Raw genomic sequence first — 22,657 nt, 5'->3', positions numbered from 1 at the left:
ACAACCGTCCGCGCTGCTATAAAACACCGTGCCGATGGTGGCGGATTATCATATTTGCAACAGATTACGAGGCGATACCACGGCGTTTTCAAACATACCTCCCAGAAAAAGGACCAGAAAAGGGAAAGCTGCCCAAGCTACCCCTCTTAGGCCGGCGGTCGAAGAGGAAGATCAAGGGGTTATGGTGGGGGTAGAGGAGGAGGAGGTAGAGGAGGAAGAGGAGGGGTACAGGAGGAGGATGAAAATCTTACTGCTGAGCCAGCTGGAAAGAGAAAAAAGACGCTCACATGTCTTGATGGCGAAATGGGTTACCTCTGCAGAAATAAATAAATTGATTATGTTTTGAAAATAAATTGAATTCTAACCACAGTGACAGTAGACAACATCAAATTTTGTTAATGATTCGATCACTAATGTATTGATTGGGAAAGGCAATCTTTAGGGAGATTCTGGCATTGTGCCCCCCTCCCCCTCCCTTTTTATGAGTGCTTTCACATCAGTAGACTACTTCTTGTCAGCAAATTTGAAAGGAATTACCAAATATTTTTGAGTGACAAACTTTTGTGGAAAAAAATAAACAGAAAATCAAAGATTTTTATGCTCTTTTATGAAATTCTGGATGCATCCCTCATATTAACTATTAGGCTCATCGACATCTTTTGAATGAAATTTTAAAAATATTGTATATTATGACTTAGGTGACAGCCAGGATCGGACCCTGTATCTTTTTGGCCTCCTCCTTCTCCTGTCCTCGCATTCAACTTTTAACTGATGTTCTTTTTTAATGCCAAGATGTATAAGTCCAACCAAATTCTGGACATCCATGTTGGTCGGAGGTTGGCAATCGACTGAAAAATGTGTCATGTGCCGCGATTAGTATGCCGATTGCTTGAAATCGTTTCAAGAGCCCATCATGAACGTAACATAATCGCTTCATTCGTAGCACCACCGTACCGAGGTCCTAATTAGCGTATGAGCCTCGTTGTACGATCGATTTGATCGCAGAAGCAGCGCATCACATCTGCCTCGAATCGTCGCAAGAAAGTGGCATCGTCGTACTTTCAGCGTATTACCATCGCCTTCAGCGCAGGTCGGTCGCATAGAAGTTGCAGTGCAATCGTCTCGCAGGCTAAAAATAGAATTCGAGGAAGATTCTGCTACGATTTGCGGGATTTACACAGATCGCCATGGTCGCCACGATCGCCTTCCTAGTGAGATGGGGGTATAACGTTGCAATTTTGCACATTATTTTGTAGAATCAAATTCGACAATCGTTTCATGTATTCTATACTGAAGAAGCTAATAAATGGCTATACGTCTTGGGTAATGTTTAAACAATAAATGATCAGTATCAATCAGTGGCGTACCTGGGATTTTTCACAGGGGGGGGGCAAAACCGTCCGCCAAAAAATTTGACAAGCAAAAAAAAAAGAAGAAAAAAAAGGGTCTTCAAGCACGTCAGGGAGGGCAATAAAGGTCTTCAAGCTCGTCAGGGGGGCAGGGATACGTCCTTTGCATGGGTTGTGGCTCGTCAGGGGGGGGGGGCAGACTGCCCCCTCTGCACCCCCCGTAGGTACGCTAGTGGTATCAATGATGTAATATGTGAACCTATCCCCCAGGATTAATTCTGCGTACAAATAGTTGATGCAAATGAAGAGCTATATTTATATATAGGCTTAAGAGCGGCAAGGAAAACATGTGGTTATGCACGTACATTATAAGGATGTAGGCCTACACGAAACTGATTATATCGAGACAAGTTAAATATTGAAATCATGGATATGTATTGAGTCAACGCAGACGATCTAAGCAATCAGGAAAAGACATTCTCCCCTTTGGCGTAGAGTTCAATCACACGCCTTACCCCAACATCAAATATAATTCACAAAATTGAAATTCCATTTCCCCTGGTCGTAAAAGCACGACTTTTCAGGGTTTGCTTCACAGTGCGTTCAGCGCTGTGAAGGCAAAACTCAAACACCCTAACAAATCTAAACAAGGATTAAAGTAAGTAGATTTCACTTACAGGATCCGCTTCCAATCTTTATTTGATAATAATTCCTACGTTTTGTCGCATTCTTTCCCCCCGCTCTGTGCAATTCTACTGATAGGTATACGAATTTCATCAGAATAAATGGTTTTCAGCGCAGGAGGACCACCACGGGAATTATTTTCGTCTTCTACATTACGCGTGTGTGCATGGATGAAGTGATATATGTTTACCAACAAATACCACTGAGTGTTTGATGGTAGATGGATAACACCCCCCCCCCCTCTCCCGCATACACCACCCCTTATGCAACTGTCACACCGCAGTGAAACCAAGCCTTGGCAGATAATTGATAGTATGTTATTACCAATGATATACAATCGGTCGTATAGGAGTCGGGTTTGTTGGCGTGACTGCACCATTTCCGATGTAAGCTATGGAAGGCCATCCCTGTAATTAACGGCAAATACCAAAGTTTGTTACAGTTAGCATGCGCGTGCTGAAATCAACCATGCGCACGTTTAACTGACCAATCACCGCGTTCTATTTAATGTTCAGCATGCGTATGTTATTAACATACGTCGGTTTGTAATATAAGTGATATGAATGCAGTATTTCCGTCGAGTTGTAAACAACTGCGTCGCGATGTTGAAACATCCTCGCACACGCATTGTTCTTCTGGGAGTGTATGGGAGGGAGACAGTTCTTGTTTCAGCACATTTTCGCAATTTGCCCATTTTGGTAAAACACACAAACTACCACAAACCTATGTAAATAACATCCTTTAAAAATACAATATACATTATACTAAGTGGTCAGGCTTGGATACGTTCAATACAGATACACACATAAACACCGCAGAGATGCAAATTAAACATTTTTAAGACACACACACATACACACACGCGCTCGCGTATGCTGCGAACCTTATTCTTTGCACACACCTTACTGCTCAAATTCTCTTTTCTTCCAAATTAAATATTACTTCTCACAGAGGTAAAGAAATATTTTTTTTCATCATGTGTGTATGAAATACATAATGTAAATAAAGCAATTCTTGTCGTACCTATATTTTGAATTCTGGTCCGACTCAAACCATACACGTCCAGTTATATATATGTATAAATGCATATATATATATATATATATATATATATATATATATATATATATATATATATATATAACTGGACGTGTATGGTTTGAGTTGATCTATTCTCTGGAATTTATTTTTTTCTTCAAAAAATCTAATTTAGAAGTTAGCTTATCAAGCTATGTTGGACTATGTACATGTATCTATTTTTTAGCATATGTAATCACTTGTTGTGATATTGCAATAGCTACGTATAGGTGGTTTGAAGTTTGAATAAAAATGCATAAAACGGCTGTTTTCGACTCGCTGTAGGGGAAACGTGACTGAGGTATATGTATGCTGATAAAATGAACTCCTACGTATGACAACAAGTTGTACAGTGTTAGCAACCCATGTTTTAACCGAAGAGGTATATCACAGTCTGAGTTTACCCAGACTTCAACATTACGGCTCACAGAGTTTACAATCCTTATGTACAGTCCCACCAACGAAATCAATACCAGACCAATCGATGGTGCGCCATGGGAAATAACTTAATAGCTCTGATCGGTAATGGGTCATTACCGTTTGTGTGACCGTAACGTTAAACTAATAGTAAATTATAACTTAATCACAAGATATGTGCGAGGATGTTTAGTACTTACACGTGGGTGGTAGGGCTAACGTTGATTTTGAGTGCTTCGCTGTGTGACTCCATTTTGTTAGCTAGGGTGACGTTGTTACCAAACAGGCAATACCTGGGCATTTTCTGACCGACGATTCCCGCCACAATTTCCCCCGTGTGCAGGCCTATACGCATCTGTATAGAAAGAAGAATGATATATGACAAAAACCGTAAGTCATGGAATTACTTGAAAATCAAACTTTTTATAAGCTAGCCTAATATGATAATAATACGACGGTGCTATAGAGATATTGCAGAGAGTTGAGATTGAGTGAGAAACATCTCAACTCGATCACAACTCTATAACGGTATAGATAAATCTGATTTCTCTTGGCGGCCATTACTGCAGGCTTCCAAACAAGGAAACGTTCATTGTTTTACGCAATGAGCCAGGCGTGTTGCTATGCCAGATACGCATAATTGAAATATGCAAACAAGTAGCGCCCAAACAGAATTGGTCTATTGTAACGGAGAATTCTATTTATCCGTTATTGTTGATGAACTACTTCCGCAATCAATTATCTAAATCTGCCGCCTCGTATTGCATTCCATTGATACGTTGATCTATTCTCTGGAATTTATTTTTTTCTTCAAAAAATCAAATTTAGAAGATAGCTTATCAAGCTATGTTGGACTTTGTACATGTATCTACTTTTTAGCATTTTTTCTTATCTTTTAGAGGGCCAGACACACCACGAATCAAACTGATGATTAATTTTGTGTTGACAGAATTGATCATTGAAAGAAGGTATTTAATTGCAAGTATTCGTTTCATGCTCGTAATTATATGAATTAGTATCGTAACAGTAGCAAATTGTATCACCAATCTCAACAAAAGTTGTTAAATGTAAGAGAATGTAAACATAAAGGTCCGTATTCTGAAGTCAGGTTTAACTTAGACCATGGTCTAACTCTGTGCTAAAATTATTGGAAGCCAAAAGTGTCATAACTTTTATTAAGTTGTATGTTTCTTATGTTTACTGCTCTTTCCTGATTCATCGATGGTGAAGAAAATCATCTATTTATACTTCGTAGATAATTATGAATGATTTGCGAGCCAAAATGAGCTGAAATATGATATATCTACTGTTAGTGATTTATGTAACAATTGGCGATCCATACTTAAACCACAACTTTTAACCTGAGTTAAATCAAACCCGACTTCAGAATACGGGCCAAACAATATAAAACTGCGTTGGTATAACTGTAAGCATTGAATTCGTCAATTTTAAAACGTGACCCCCCCCCTATCCATTGTAAAATCAAAAGAGATTGCTGAAAATCTTCACACCTCTACAGAGGAAGGTCAGACATGGTCGGGTGGAAGTGATCTGGGGAGCGTTTCACGAAAAGTTTTGTGAGTGATTTTCGATGACTTATTTTGCTCTCAGCCAATCAGATGCAAGGATTTCAGTAGCTTATAACAATAACCACTGACGATCTGTATCATAAAATGTTCCCCAGATGAAAATTCAAACGAAAAGGTACATGTATGTTGAAAATGTATTGCAATACCTTTACCAGGTAAATCATTCGACAATAACACAGACTGATGCAACAGTCGATAGAACGACAGCGATTCCAAACTGATCGATAGTTTGTCAATGATAATAACACAATAAATTTGATCGGTATGGAAACGGTTTGATGGGTGTAACTGTACACATCAAGGGGTAGCTCAACACGCGAATAAATTTAGGTAAAGATTGCGAGTCATTACGAATACACTGAGCTGTTTTATCCGTAATAAACCTTGGCAGATGCTACTTAGGTTTACAACACGATGCACTTGCTTGGGATAAAATAAAACCACAATAAAAGCTTTTTGTCAATTTCAATTCATCACACTCGATAACAAAGACGGATTCGTTGGTATTGTATTAAGGATTTTGTGCCATCATGAGTTGAAATACATGGATTAATAATGATTCTGTCTCGGTATATCATACCAATCCAAATTCACCACATATGAACATCGTGATCTTTCTTTCGACAGTTTAGTAGTGTAATCTCCCACTTCCATTTTATTAAATTACACAGTAATACAAAGGAACATTTTACAATCAATTAAAAGGGATTATGTATACATTACTTATATGAATTCGCAATTTTTTTTAATCAAACATACTAACGTCTTTTTTTTCTCGATAGGCTGCACTCTCATTTAATTGCTTTACCCAACAACACAAAAAGAAGCTTTTCAATCAATACATAGGGATTATTATGTATTTACTATGAAAATAAATTTGCAATATCTTAATCAAAATAACTCTGAAAGCATTTAAGGAGGAATCCCTTAAAAAAAGGGCTCCCACTTCCATTTTATTGCATCACAAAGACGACCTTTCAATCAATCAAAAGGAATTATATTTGATTGTTTCTAACATGTTCCAATATATTAATAAAAAATCAATGAGGTGTTATAGGATGGCCCCTAAAGCTTTGTCACAGGTATATCAATATATACAACATAAAGGGTGTTGAATTTATCGCAATCCTCGAAGGTGGCATGTTGGTGAGAGTTGCTGATGCACTTTATTCCTTATACTTTATGATATTATATCATATTTGTGTAGATTTGGTAATACTAATGGTCTTAATTGAATCATGACATTTCCAGTACTGTAGTACTGATAATTACTATTGTGTATGGAGCAGTCAAATGTTTTAATCAAATAAAGTTTTTCCTTCTTTCAAAATACACAAACACAAAAAGGAAGTGAGAGCGACATTATCGACTATATCTTTTGCATATTACCCACTTTGTTAGTAAAACTTTTATAAAGCCAAATTTGAAAGCGTAATAACATAATTATTATTATTTCAGATCAGATTGTGTTGCAAATTCCAGTGTTAGGCTAATTTGAATTTTCACTTTTAATCAAATAAACTCGTTTTAAAATACGTGTTCCAAATAAAGCATCAAAGGTAGAGAAAATTTCATAAATAAAACATGAATTCCCAAATTCTACGAAGGAGGAGTATATCAATTTGTACTCTTTTTTTTTAATAATAACGATTTTTCAATACTTCTAAGCAAAGTGACATTCCTGCAATATATCATTGACATGCCACCGTCCTTGCCATTTCTTTAGAATATCTGACAAAACTAATAACAAAGTACTATGAATAATTTATAGCCAATTTAAAGTAGCTGTTATGAAGCTCATATCTGTTCTCACAAGTGCAATTTTCATAATTTATTGACGAGTTATCATTGTCAGCTATATAATCCAGGGATGTTATCGTGGTTATAGGATTGGCGTCGCCGGTCTTGGGAGCATAGAGGAAGCAATAATGCATCACCTTAACTCCCATTCCCGGGTACATATAGCTAGGGTCGCGCCGAAGCTGCAGAGCCTGTGAACAGGATTAAAGTAAGCCGATATTAAATCTACCGTATAACGCATCTTCACACGTTGCCAATTTAATACACTCTCTTATCTCTTCACGCAAGGTGGGATCCATAATTAAAAGATGGATTTTTTTTTGCTCAAGCCGAGATGGAAAGGTTGCCCAAAGCGCATTGGGAATGGGCGGTAAAAGCTTGATGATGAATTATTCAATATTTCTGGATCTGTTGGGGGACAGGTTTTTACAAGAAGCTGGTTTAGAAGCGCAGAATCGCAGAGCTATATGTTACAAAGTGCATTTACTTTTTTTCACTCATGAATAAATTTATTTTGGTTACGATATTGTTGTTTTTATCAGCATAAAGCCATTCACCTGTTTGTGGTATTTCCCATTTTCTTTTATCTGCGTTTAGATCATATAAAATGGAAGCCTACGTACACTTGAACGAATTCTTGACCAGTTACCCAACAATTTACCTTAAAGTTAGTCAAACCTTTTAGAAAATATGCCCACATTCCTGTTTGGAGTGTCGTTTTTTCTTTCAATGAGACGAGGCAAAATACAATCAATCCTATATGCCTGTATGTATTTAAACATGCACATGCCTTTATTAGCAGTGGGGTTACGAAAACATAAAATACCAATGCCCTTATATTCAAACTGTCCAGGGGGGGGGGGGCTGAGTTTCGAAGTTCATGGACATGCGAAGAACATGCAAAGAATTTTCGTCATGGAACATGAGGAACAATCCCATCCCGTTTAGATTCGGAAGAGCACGATTCGCAATTTAAGGTTTGATGATTGTTTGCGGGCGAAAGGAAGGGAAATAATGATGTAAAACAAATGAAATGGAGTGCACACGTGACCTGGCATTCGTCAAGGTGTCCATCTTGATGCGAGAAGACATTCCTTGTCACGAACATACGCATCGCTTGGACTCACGCCTCATTTAAGTTGGATACTTCGCACAGACCGTGGTCTTTCTAAGATTACCAAACCAAGATGTAATATGTATGGAAAAGAGGACTCACTCTACCGAGAAACCATAAACCGCTGACTTGGCCGAGTATGATCCAAAAGGAAGAAAAATGCAACACAGCGAGCATGAAATCCTAATCGCTTCTGATTTCGATTGAGATAGGTCGGAGACCTTATGTCCCATTACCTTTCAAAACGGTGTAATCACTCTCTAAGACGGATATCAACATACTAAGTGATATCAGCAAGGATGTTATGTGCCCTGGATATTCAGAAGGTAACGTTTAATAGCAGGGAATGCTTATACACAGTGGCCTACTTTCATGGATGGACTAATATCCATGTTTGATCACAGCAATTTTTTGGTTTATTTCTTCAAATCTTATCAAATATAATTGGTTGGTGTTTATGATGATATTTCAAGCTTGTGAACCTGGCATACACAGTACAAATATAGTACGTTGGTTAAGCCTGTCACTCTAACAACAAGTTGTTTAAACTTTTTTAATTGTTTAAACTTTTAACGACTTGTCTAAAAGTTTAAACAGTTGTTTAAAAAGTTAAACAGTTGTTTAAAAAGTTTAAACAGTATTTGTTAGAGTGACGGGCTTAAACAACGTGCTTAAAGTTTTAAACAGCGTTTTTACAGTGTAAGGAGCTAATGCATTATTAACTCTTACTCTGCCAGTCCCAATACCCCTCTACTGCCAGGGATATTCGAGGGAATCCTAAATTGACCGAAATGTGATCAGCGACTGATTTTAAAACGGTCATAATTCTTTACCCGTACGTTGTATAATAAAACCTTCTACACATGAAATGATGCATGGTTCATGGGCTTTATGGTCATGTTATCATCTTTCATATTCGCGTTTGGAAAAATGGAGAAAAGATTTAATATCTTACATAATTTTTTTTTCAATAAGTAAAACCTAGATAATTATGATTTCATAAACTTTTCAAAGAGTAAATAACCTGAGGAATTGTAGAGATACCAAGAAATTAAGAAGATAAAATGAAAGTTCAATGTTTACCCTTTCAAATGACGTATCTATTGATGAAATTGAGCAAACAGAAATAACGAAAAATAATGCTCTTTTGAATGAAATACTATTTTGCTATTCAAGTTATTTCCTCTGAAGTACGAGAAAGCGACCTGTTCCAAAAAAGGGCATTGTCGCCGATCAAGTGACCAATCGCAGCACAGCTGCGATCCCCAAGCAAACACACACAATAATACATTAGAGCCATGTATCTTCAAAGTGCGGCCAACCGTACCCTTTCATTCGTGTAGTCTTCAAAATAAGACTCTGTAATTTTTTTTATTCGTAGTGTAACAAACAAAGTTATTGCCAGTCAGAAGGAGACAAAATATAAAAGAACTAAAGATGATATATTGAAATATAGATAAAGAGGGGTCGGACAGATTCAATACTTACAAGTTTAGAGTATAAAATCCCACAAAATAATATGGGCGTTCTTGGCAAAGTGCACAGAAGTAAGAAAAAGAAAGTTTATTTGTCGTGAATCAAAGAAGAGGGAATGCAAATCAGTTACAAACAAAAAATCAATACAAATTTTCAAAAAGAAAATAGGCCTATTTGTTCTGTATTACTGGTCTGACCAAAGTAGCCACCTGTTAACATTCTACGTGACTACATTATTTTGTTCATGCCACCAAGTCATGAACAATAGATGCCCAGACTCTCTTTCATGAGGAATCTCTAATCCGCGCTCCCTCCTGACCTATTATCTAGGAGAGTAATTTAGCACAGGATGTTCATAGAAATTGGGGCTCACGCGCGTCTTTTGATTTGACTTTTGAATACTTTCAAAGGTTCCGGTATTGATTTCTTATGGGTGACCCAGGTAAAGAGAAAACAATTTGCCCCCCTACATAAAAATCCTGCATCCGTCCAGGGCCTCCCCAGCTCGTAGCACTATCCGTGGTAAAAGAAATAATTTGTTCAGATAACATAGTGTACAATAATATGCGTGGTATAAAGAAATGTAATATTCAACCCGTTATCATCGTTATCATTTTCATTTCTACTCTCTAAAGTCGTTTTAAAATCCCCTTGATAGTGACGTCAATGATGCAGCAACTAACAGGTCGGTCTGATCGGTTTTGTTAATGTATCCCTTTCTTTCTTTTCCTCAAAACATCTGATATTACTGCATATACTCCGTTTACTTTTTCTCTGACCAATGGTTTGATTTAGCAGAGGAAAAACATCCACCTTGAAAAAAAAATCAATCTTGAGACGAATAAAGCGGTATTATCGGCCGTTTTAATTATCACATTTATTTGTTTTGCTTCTTCCTATTTTATTCGAGGAGAATATTGAACGATTCATATTTTTGTGAGAAGTTTGAATATGATATTGATAAGCATAATAATGTCAATCATTCTTTTTTTTAATGGTTTGGGCTATAAAAACACAAACGAAAATGAACCGCTATTTACCTGATCTTAAGTTTATGAAGAGAGAGTTTGGCTGCAGAACAAATGCAATTAATATGATTACAACAATTATTTTTGAATAATAATCTTAATGATGAGGATGATGATTATGATGGCAATAACATTAATAATAAGAAGGTGAAGGAAAATAATAATGATAGTAATATTAACAATAACAATAATGATAATAATGATTACGATAATAGTAATACTAATAATGATAATAATAACAATAATAAATTAATAAATAAATAATGAGTGTGAAGATTGCAGTGCGATGAGAGTTGGAAATGACAGCCTTCTTTACTCATATATTTATAACGAGAACAATTTTGTGAGAATGCTAAAAAAACAAAGTATAAGACCTTTCCCCCCACCCCCCCCCCTCCCCCCAAAAAAATCTCCCCCAAACCGTGCACATTTGCAGGCAGAAAAAAGCCTTGACACAAGAATACTACCATAACGGCCTGCAAAAGAACCGATCGATAGCTCATGAATATTCATAAAACAATAGCGAATGGGTGAGTAGCGTTGGGTGAGAGACATCGTACCGCTCTGTCATTGGTCAATTCTGAGCTGAATTCCTTCGCACACTCGCCTTTGCTCTGCCCATAGAAGTACGTGTATTGCTACACACAACCTTTATATCACACGTGTCTATAGGAGAAATATTGATTCAGATCGCGGCAATATCCGAAATCAACTCTTCAAAATAATGATGCAAAAATGCCATTTTACTCAAAAAATGTCTATGTAAACCACTATTTTTTATATAACAAAATTAATTGTGAATTCCTTGCCAATATAACAACATAAAAAACACAAAATATGGTGTTGATTTTCTGGCTGTAAAACTGGTTAAACAAAAAAAAGTTACTTGGGCAACTATAGCTGCCAGTGGCACTAGAGGGCTATGGGCAACTATAGCTGCCAATGGCTCTTAAAGAGTTAAATACCTTATCAAACCTAGCAAAGTATAAGAAAGCTAAATGAGAGCAATATTAATATTGAGCAAAGATACACACTGTACGTCTCAGCATTTCTCTACGAAATGTAGCGCCTCAGTTTTGTATCAACGTATCCCGATGTCAGTTTTGAATTTGTATTATAACGGTAATGCAGTCTTTGTGCAGATGACATCATCACTTAGGAACTCAAAGTGAAGGTGAAGTTGTTCGATTAGTAGATTTATCATGGATGGTGAAGTCACTAATACCTCGTTCCCTCTGTCGTGCGATCCTTTACGAAAGCCACGATTGGCCTTTCATAACTAATCTGGAACTTCTTTGAACCATTTAATTTTTTTACGATCAATAAGATTGCCACGACTGATCTGATATGATCTGATACGATCTGATAAGATCACTACGATTACTCCACGGTTAAGTAAGCCGTTTCAATCTTGGCGCAAATCGCTTGAACTTGAACTTGAATCGTGAAAGTGGGAACTATGTAGTACGCACTCACACATTTCCAGAGACACCTTTGGCTCTATATCCAACTAACTTGAGTAATATTGGCCGAGAGTCGACTTAATTCGAGCCAGAGTAACTCTGAAAAAAAAATAGGTGAAAGCTTGTGGGTCCAGAAAACAAAACTATTTAAGAAAAGCAGACCAACATATTCTTTTAGAAGAATTTTATAACATTTTTGGGACACTCAGTCGATCCATGCAGAGGCGCCACATCAACAGATTATTTAAAAACAAAACTCAAGACAAATCGTCTTGACTAGATCGGAAGGCCGATTCCTCAGTAAAATCTGAAAAGATCATAAAAAGGTTTCATTCTTAACGAAATTTACTTACCCTCAGTGCGTGGCCTTGATGTGACTTGACGGCGGCGGCAGCCTCCATCATTTTGATCGCCATCTTAGCTGCTAATTGCGCATGCGTGTTGGAAGATTTGTGAAGACCCGAAGCTACGCAGTACGCGTCACCAATCGTTTCCACCTAAGGAAGAGAAAAGGGAAAGATGATGCATTAATGTAGGCAAGTTTATTCATATTACCTTTGGAAAATGACAACGATAACATTCTTAAACCATCCATTCCGACTGGTTCCAAAGCAACCCCTTACCTCCTAAACTTTTATTTTAATAATGATAGCTCGATTTATGATTAGCGTTTGTTTTTTGCCAGAGGATACAAAGGAGGATGCAACCATTTGTATCCCGATGACAGTTCGAGCTACCATTTTATCAACAGCGCCCAGTACATTTAATGAATCAATCCTATACCTGATACCCATTCACATTACCTGCATGGGTCGAGAATTTCTTGCTAAACGAACATCCACCATCGCTTGGATTTGAACCCATGACCCTTCGTTTGAGATATTAGGTCAGAACCACTAAGCTTCGACTCACCCTCACATGGCCCTCAAAAGAGGGCTGGGGGCTGCGGGTGCCGAAGCAATGCAGAGACTCGACCCAAACTTTCAATTAACAGCGACCCCATTTCTTTAGCCTGTCCACATTTTTCTGACCCAAATCTCATTCATTTTTTGCATCCCTGCTTTGAAAATCGTTCCCAGGGCCTTACACCCACACTAATGGAGTGTTGCAAGAAACTTGCGATCAATTGCAAGTCTATTTTTGGTCCCTAAATCAATCATATGTCATGTAGTTAATTGCAAACTAGTGACTGATTGCTAATCTGCTCCTTGAAACAAGATTTTAAATCTGATTTGCTATAGATAACATTGAACTATCAGCTGTACAATTGCAACATAATATTTGCAATTGATCGCAAATATTTTCTTGCAGCACCCCCTATATGTGGCTATGAAGAAGACCGTGATTGAATAACTGGTGTGTGTTCCGATGCAATGATATTCTGATTTACTGCTGGATAATCTGATTTTTCCCCCAGGAATTTCACCTTTCCCTCTTATTACGCTCAAATAATTACCACACATATTATTCTCCTGTATACAGACGAACAGCGCACACGGGGCGCATGGTCTTAACCCAATACTTCTGATATGAATACTAGCCCCGAAAATGACACGAAGTGCCTAGAGATTGGGACATGATATATTGGCATATCGAAAGATATGACAGGATTCATCAATGGGCATGGTGATGAGGTTCATCCTCCATTGCGGTGTCTCGGGTCTTCTGAAGACAGTAGCAGAATTAGAGCAAGGGACTTTAGCCGTGTAACCCAGCTAACATTGTCAGGAGAGACCAGACATGTATCTCAAGAATAATCGAATGCAGGCGAAGAGAAAAGTGGGGCAGGGGATCGGGGAGGGGTTAATGAAGGAAAAGATCGTGATCGGTATATCGATAGCAGGACGATAATTGATGAGCCCGATCGCGATTGTAAATCACACGCGTAGCAGAGGGAATGGAATTGCATGCAATGGAATTGTTGGGAGGGAAATCTCCAGTTTCAAGCTTGTAGATCCTCGGTCTCTTTAGTTCTTTGAATATGAATATCCAGAACAAAAACATGTCTTTTTTCCTCCCATAAAAAAAGACAATTCCATACACACTACATAGTATTGATAATGAAATTTGCCGAATTCTTATCGACTCAGAGAACACTTCCAAAAAAATCTATAGTATTGTCTAACATTACTGATAAGAAGAAATGTTTAATTGCAGAGTATGTGCAAAATCGGATGCATTTCACAGAAAATATATGTAAAGGATATACACGAATTTATAGATTAAATTAATAAAAAAAAGCCCGGACTTGGAGTAGAGAGTGATCAGTGAAAGTTCAATGTCGTGTAATAATAATCTATAATATATAATTTTCCTCAGCTTATGCACTGAATGCAGGTCGCTATCACACGGGGCGTGGTAATAATTATAAAACAGTATACAGGTAGCAAACGAACCGGTGCACCGGTTCGACTGCTACCTGTATACTTTTTTATTGCCAAAGTGATCACTTTATCATAAAAAAATAATTTCACTGTTTTACTTCAGTAAGAATCTTCTCGATGCTGTTAAGTCTTTGTTCCATTAACCTAATGAATCTTTAATTTTGAAGTTTCAAAAAGGCAAATGGTATATGAACGAGGCATTAACTGCAATACAGCTGGGACAGGGATTTAAACGGCGTCAAACCGACCAACATCTCTGCATCTCTTATACTACAACCAGACTGACTAGACGAGACATTTTGCAAAATTAACAAGCTACTCGTCAAGTATACATGGGAACGTTTAATAATGTAGAGTAAGTCTAACTAGACATGCTCCCTTAAATACCAAACAGAATTTTCGCTAATGTTGAACCCTTCAATCAATGCGCTCTGTCAAAACTTCTTGAAATTGTAATTTTCAGCTGACCTGAAGCACGTTACGAATGCGAACATAATGGCGCCAGACGGGTTTAAGCTGGACTTCACTGGGCAGTGGACAGTGTCGTAGTGACAATTCAATGGCTGTCACTAATTGCAGATATCAATCATTACATTTTACGGATCACATATTTGATTCCTCTTTTAAAATGGAGTAGATATGTGGTGAAACCTCAATGGCGGCGAAAGAAGATACTGCAAGCTCAACGAGTTCGGTACAGCGCAGCGGTTCCTTCGCGTTCTTCTTTTTCTTCTTTACTGGGCAAAGAAATTGATATTTCTTGTTTCAAGAGACACAATGCAAATTCATGTCTCCTTTAAGCCTGATTTTCAAAGACACCACTATAATTTCTTTTGTTCTATTGGAACATTTGCCATTCTCAGAGAAGGAAGGAGGAATGTGGAAAGATGGAGGTGGGAAGAGGGGGGGGGGTGGGGGAGGGGGCTACACGAGAAGCTTATAGTATGTGGGGACTGGGGAGGTTCGTCGATCTGGTTCGTGCGTGTGCGTCCGAACGGGTGCGTCAATGTTAGTGGGAGAGCTAGTGTACATGCATTGTGCTGTAGAGTCTCACATAAAGCTCAGTTTATAGGAAGGGAGAGAGGGAGGTAATGAGATATTGACTGAAGATAATCAACGTTTTGACATTTGTAATGCTCTTAAACGCCAGCTTCCTCTGGGAGTCAGAAAGAGAAAGAGAGAGAGGGGGGGGGGTGGGGTCTGAAAGTGAGAACTTTGCATGCTTCGCACCATATTACGATCAGCGTGGTGATTTCAAAAGGGGAAAGCATGTCTGGTAAAGTCTTTTCTAGAACATGTATTGTACCGTTCCTGGGTTTCCGGAATTGAAAAGGACACTCACCTATACTTATCAAACATTCGATATAGATAAGATGCATTGCGTATAGGCCTCACAGCTCAGGTAGTTTATCGTTTATCGGAGGTTGTTGATCGCTCAAACCGGTATGCCTATGATCGGGTGTGCGTGTGAGACAGTTATCTTGGGTAGATATGGAACAACGGGGATTTGGGGCGATATTAAATGAATCCCTACAACTATCGCATAGTCATTATGACCATGGCTCTATGTAGACTGAGATTACTACTACTTAAGCGAATAGCTGTAATTATCCTTCTATAGTACCCATCTAGGGTGCGAAGCCCTTCAATTGGTAGCGCCATTTATCTCCCGTATCCCGTCATTGATCTAATACAAGTTGTTTGTAGATAGCGAAAGAAAAAACTATTCAGACTGGACTTACTGGTTTGTGTGTGAGCATCTGGGTAAACTTCCAGTTCTCTTATTTTCCTAGAACAACAAACAAACTCTACGCGTTAAAGTCTTAAGCCTATATTTGGGCGAAAACTGACATTCTTTACTTCCTCTATCCGCTTTGGCGCCCTTTTTAGGAAAGGAAGCGATCTTTTGTTTGTAACCCTTCCTCCCCTCAGGTAGCGCTGTCAAGCTGCCAATCAATCTCAGGCTGAATAAATACATTAATCGCATCTAAAAAGCCTTGAAGAAAGACTGTGAATGGGAACCAACGGTTGGCGCTTTCCTGACTAGAAGTCTTGTCTACATTTTGCCCAATGTCATTGACAGTGGCTTCGCATTTGAATTCAACAACCCCTTTGGTTACTGCCCTAACGAGCCCGAGAAGGTTCGTTTCACGATGTGCCAAGCCAGTGATTTCCAATTACAGAGTTTGCTCTTAGCCAATCCGAACGAAGGATTTCTGTAGTTTATAACGATTATCACTAAAAATCAATGACAAGTCGATTCATGAAACATTTCCCATGGATTAACATGATACCTGGACAGAGAAAGGACATACCTGAGGGTTTGGTCTGTCAATCAATGGGCTAAGGAGTGCTAAGGTCAAGCGGCTGAAAAAAGAATTAGCATTACAACGACGCGTAGGATGCCAGCACTTCATATGTTACCAGGCTGTGTTATAAACTTTCCTTAAAAAGCTGTGTGCGCTATGAACGCCTAGCTTAGCCGGGTAATATAGGAGCGCCTTGAGCACCTAACAAGGTGGATATATGCGCAATATAAATACCCTATATTATTATTATTGAACATCAACACTTGACACGTTTCTTAAAAATCAGTCTTTGTCAACATTTCAAGGTTAACCTTTATGATGAATTTTAATCGTGGAATTGAAAGAGAAAATAAAATGAAGTTATTTAATCTGACAGATCAAAGAGACTGGGCAGCCTGACAATTCAAATTTATTTTTAAGATCAATGTATTTTAGCCTGTAGTTTACTTAAAAATATTTGCTTTGATACTATTGATTCTTATTACAAACTTTGTGATCCTCAACACGTTTTCAGTATTTTTGGATTTTAATCCAGTGTCTTGTCTTTCATCATACTTTTTTCCCGGTGGAAGAATCGTCTTTAGAACGCTGTAACTAAATATGCCTTCACAAACCGTCTTGGCGCAACTTAGAAGTATTGGTCTAGACACCTTCGGGCAATGCTTCACGATTCATGTCATTTGACATCAAAATAATCACCAGACTCAGACAATGCTAACAAAATTAGTGGAGGAATTCAAGTGATGCTTGCAAAGAATTCCCACATGGAGTTGGGATGAGATTGTAAGGTGACAATGAGTCAAGGATGATGAGGAGTGTTGAATGACATCATCGTCTCCCGTATGACCCGCCAATAACTACCAAATGCAATCCACAAAATTATTGTTCGTGTGTCCTTGAGGGTTTTCGGCCGTCGAATTTCGCGACCCTTGCTCGGATTGTCTTCCGAGCTCTGCAAAACTTCTCTTGCAACCTGTCACTTCCGCCCACTCTTCATCTCATTTCAACGTATCTTGTAGTACTACTTGAACCGGGAGATCATAAGGGGGTGGGTCTTCAGGCTTTCTGGTACAAACGACCGATATAATATTATAGCATGGCGCCAAGTTCGCGCGCACATTCTGCATTCTATCACGTGACCTTGTTTTCATCAAATGGCCCAAAAGGGCGAGAGACTGTATACAGAGCACAGTCAGATGACTGGGAAGATCTAAAGACATGACCCATATCAATCGGTTCAGATAAGAAATCCATGTCAGATTAGATTGGGGCGGAGAAAGGCAGAAGGACGGCAATTCGAAACGAGAAAATAGAAAGCACAAAATTGAATCCCCAAGATGACCTACTTCTATCAGAGCATAAAGTCCCCAAAACACTACTTTACCCACAACATCAATAACCGAATGAAGCCCATAGTTGGAATTGTACCTTTAATAACTTTGAAGGGTTACACTTAGATGGATACATTTGCTCATGCATATATGCACTAGAATGTGGCTTGGGGTTGAATATGAATAAATCAATAATCGGATTTAGTTATAGGGATGGTAGGGTTGGACGTGACAATGTAGGCATTGGATTTCTCACTTTATCTGCTTTTGAAAGCCTCTGTAGATATTTGGCACCTAGATTGTGTCATTTAATCAATTAACAAGGAATCGAAACACCACGGCATATTTTGTAATGTACTTGAATGAGAGAGAAATAGAGTGTGTGTGTATGTGTGAGAGAGAGACAGAGAGAGGGAGGGAGTAGGGGGAAAACAAGTAAAGGGGGAATGTGCAAGATTGCAAGATTTTGATACATTGCCTTGGTTATAATTAAAATTGTGGCCTTCTTCATACTCGTGCCTTGACACACGATATTCCGGCAGACTTGAAACGTAACAGAAAGCCCACACCTCTAGCACATTTTTAAGATATAAAATGACAAATCAGTTGGAAATCTAATCAGACTACAATGCCTGGCGTTCTTTTTTTATTCAAAAGCCACTTGGAAGACAACATCTAACTGATATGAGCTGCTTTAACTCATACATTTGAAAAACCAAAAGAAACAAAAAAATGTGGTGACACCCAGCATTACGATAATAAATCTTGAAACAGAATTTCCTTTTTCAATTCTTGTCTGATGATTAGTTAACATTAGTTTCTTATAAGCAAAGTGGCCTTTAGTTGTTCTGGTTGTTTCTTACCATATTACAGTTATTCTGATCGCATTACTGTCACTGTTTGTCGTGTATCTGCGCCAATATCGTAACATGATTACGTTGCATTGTGTTTGTAAGTATTTAACACATTACTTGTCAATATGCATTACAAAGAGGACATGGCATGCCTGAAAGGGATATGGACTGCCGCCTCAGTTTCCAGTCTTTTTAGTTACCCAGTAGATTATGGGTAGGCAGAACAGCTGACTACTAACCCAACAATTGTAGTAAAAGGTGGCTTTAGGCTAAATAAATCTGTATTTTCTTGATTGTTCAATTAAAGTTGAGGAGTATTTCATAAAGTTTTTAAGATCATATCAACTTTAATACCCAGAGGATGAACCTTCATGAAGAGCAACCTTAGATTTAGGTTATCTAAAACTATGAAATGGGACAAGTCCGGCGACACCAAACCACCAGTAAGAAGGTCGTGGGTTCGATCCCCTGTCAGCTCATATTGAATAAATTCTATAAACGGCCTTCAACCCACTTGAGGCGATAGGAGTAAAGTACAGACAGGTATCACTACTATGCCACGCATGTATGCAAGATTCTGGAGAGTCTATCTCCGATATTGTTAACATTTATTCCAAGGGCAATCAACTTACAAAATTTATGATACTGACATATTTCACATAAAAAGGGCCTGTTCAAAATGTAATTTACCAAGTCATACATACACTCGGAAATCATTTATCTTCATTATATTTTCATGAGGCTGTTTTCCTTTTCTGTTTGAAGTGAATTGCACCTGCTCGATATTTCTGATTCATGAATCCATCTTTGAATATTTATTCAATAATCTTGGGGAAAATACATTACATTTTTTCTTCAAAGTTTTTTATCTAAAAAAAGGAGTAGTATCCCGAAACTGCAACCGTAAAGTAACTTGGACATACATAGTAAATAAGAGATTTAAAAAAAAATGTTACGCCCAGCCAGCATCAGCTCAAATATGAACGGGAACAGGTAATGACATTTGCTTCTTCCAGGTTTGCCATCATGATAGATGCAGTGTTACCGAAACCACTCAGCAGAACATGATAATATGTGAGATTAATGTTTCGATTGGTATATAGCTGTCAGGCTCTCCGACCTATGGCATAATTGCAGAATTGTCCATGCTCAGAAATGGAATCAAAATAGGAAGGCGTTATGTTACATGCCTAAAGTAGGTTGATTCGCGAGACATGTATTGATTTGCAGGGAAATATTTGACGTAATACGTGTCAGGAATGAGTTGGTGTAACCCATTATTAGCACCTCAAACTCTCAATTAGTCATCCACGTATAATCAATAAAATGCACTGACAAACATTTCAGGCATCATTACCTGGATGCCACGTCCCAAAACATTGTTACCTGAAAGGGGGGAACGAAAACGTGGATGCGCGAAAGAGCAAAAGAGGATAAATATTTTGTGTTTGTTAACGGATTGGAAGTCGAAGTACTTTTGTGAAAAATGATCACGAGGAACCTTTTCGTAGAAGTGAAAACGGATCACCATAGTACTATAACATGTATAAGAAACGGGTATAAAGTACATGAAGTAGGTCCATTTTGAAAAAAATTATAATGTGGAATAATTTCTAAATCCCACTTTCATGTTATAACATTAAAAAATTGTGGTAAAGAACTTTGCAGAATAGTAAAGCAGATGTTAATGAGAAATGTATGTTCTGTTTGGATGCCAATTAATTCTGGACAAAATATTACCCCCAAAAAAGGAAAAAGGACGAGCAGAAGAAAAAAAATACAAAGAAAGAAAAAACAGAAAGAACAAAGAAAGAAAGAAAGAAAGAAAAAGAAGAGAAAAGGAATAGTTTTTTTAAAGATAGATAGCTAAGATAAGATAACATGCAGGGGGGAGCAGAAGGGGGAAATAACTTTAAATATAAGAGAGACCAAGTCAGAATAGTCATGACGAAAAGAAGATAAAGAAGAATAAAAGAACAACAGCAATACGGGATGTGGGAGGATGATACAGAAAGAAGTGATTGGGGAAGAAAAGGAATGGGGAAGGATTAGACATCGAGGCAGGCTGTGTAGTATTTAAGGGGTTTGAAAGAAATCATTTCATAATCTAACAGGGGCAAATTAGAAGCTTACCTTATAGACATCTAAGATCCCACAGAAAGAATCGAACTCGGTGTAAAGAGAGTTAAGCATATGGACAACCATGAAGGGTGTCGCGGTTGAGCAGATAGCAGTGAAGCCAACAATATCAGAGAACAACATGGACACCCCCTCGATGGTCTGAGCAGGGATGGGTTCACCCCTCCAAAGCTTCTTGGCAACAGCCTCAGGGAAGATCAGGTTCAGGAGATCGACGTTCTTCTGCCTCTCCGAGTCCAGGTTGCCGCTTGCCTCCTCCACCTGCGACTTCAGCTTGTCCATCCGTTTCTTGAGACCATCCTGAGCCCTGCTTTCCTCGCCTACCAGGATGAGATCTCTGGTGGCATCGTGGATAGGGATATCAGCTAGGTAAAGACCTCGCCCTGTCAGCTCCTCCAGCTTACCAACCCTGGGAGAACCGAGGAACAGGATGCAGTCGCTTTCTGGGACATAGATCATCTGACCGGTAACCTCTATCGACTGCAAGGAAAAAATGAGAAGAAATAGAATTAGGTAAATATTACCAAAATTTAATTAAGTTTTCGAAAGCTGTTTTTTATGACCTACAACTTTAAAATGAATTTCCGATTTGCAATTGGTGTCCTCTTTCAGGATGTTAAGCAACTGAACTCAAAATCCACAGTGAACTTGAAATGGAAAAAATGAGAAGAAATAGAATTAGCTAAATATTACCAAACTTTAATGAAGTATTCAAAAGGTGTATTTTTTATGACCTACAACTTTAAAAAGCATTTCCGATTTGCAATTGGTGTCCTCTTTCAGGATGTTAAGCAACTGAACTCAAAATCCACAGTGAACTTGAAATGCCCCCATAACTGATCCAAGGTTTTCTTTTTAAATATGTATCAAAGCATAATAGAAACAAGAATATTCCAATCTAGAATATTACACAGAGACATTGACCCCTCTTCCATTAGGAGTATTCAGAATATGCATTAAATTACCCAAGAAAGTCCAAATGAACTCAGACATACCCAGAGGGTATAACGAATACTTAGGATATTAACGGGAGTAAATCGTGATCTTTTCCGCATACAAAATGCACCCTGACCACCCTTTATCATTTTTTTTTATTTTTAAACTATTCGTGTTACCCTTTATTTAGATGGTGCGTAATTGTAAGCTATTCAACACCAGGAGTTCTTTTCGTAATATCCAGAAGTCCATTACTTTGAAGAAGGGTCTGTATAATTATTTTGAACCAAGGTAGATTTAAGTGCATTTTTATGATGAGTACAAAAATGTAATATCCCAAATAGAATTATCTAATGCCATTGTACAGTACAATAACATCAAAGCACACTTTAAGATACACATCCGAAAATTGCAAACGCATCCGATACTTCCTATTTATCCATTTAGGATATTACATTTGCACCTCATATCTACCTTGGTATAAAAAAAATCCAGGCCGTCTTCAAAGTAAGGGACTAATGGATTTGTATAAGATATCACGAAAAGTACCCGTAGTTTGAATAGATTACAAATACGCACCCTCTAAAGGGTAACACAAAAAAGTTGGAATATAAAACACAAATTATATCCAGCAGAAAGAAAAAGGCATGATAACAGCAAGTGGAGGTACAGACCACCACAGGCAGCAAACTTTGTGACTGATCAAT

General features: G+C 38.1%; 1 protein-coding gene across 1 annotated transcript in view; it reads right to left on the bottom strand.

The window, feature by feature from the left end:
• Positions 1 to 22,657, bottom strand: part of LOC129260703 (guanylate cyclase soluble subunit alpha-2-like) — a 149,836-nt gene that overhangs the window by 12,012 nt on the left and 115,167 nt on the right. The window contains exons 6-8 of the mRNA XM_064114581.1: positions 21,009 to 21,494; positions 12,351 to 12,494; positions 3,728 to 3,882 (exon numbers count right to left, since the gene is read on the bottom strand). Of these exons, the coding sequence (XP_063970651.1) occupies positions 3,728 to 3,882; positions 12,351 to 12,494; positions 21,009 to 21,494 (785 nt within the window). The remainder of the gene's footprint in view (positions 1 to 3,727; positions 3,883 to 12,350; positions 12,495 to 21,008; positions 21,495 to 22,657) is intronic.

This window comes from Lytechinus pictus, unplaced genomic scaffold (assembly GCF_037042905.1).
Source record: "Lytechinus pictus isolate F3 Inbred unplaced genomic scaffold, Lp3.0 scaffold_19, whole genome shotgun sequence".
Taxonomy (NCBI): domain Eukaryota; kingdom Metazoa; phylum Echinodermata; class Echinoidea; order Temnopleuroida; family Toxopneustidae; genus Lytechinus; species Lytechinus pictus.
The sequence above is the reverse complement of the archived record's forward strand: the minus strand, read 5'-3'. Positions and strand labels throughout refer to the sequence as shown.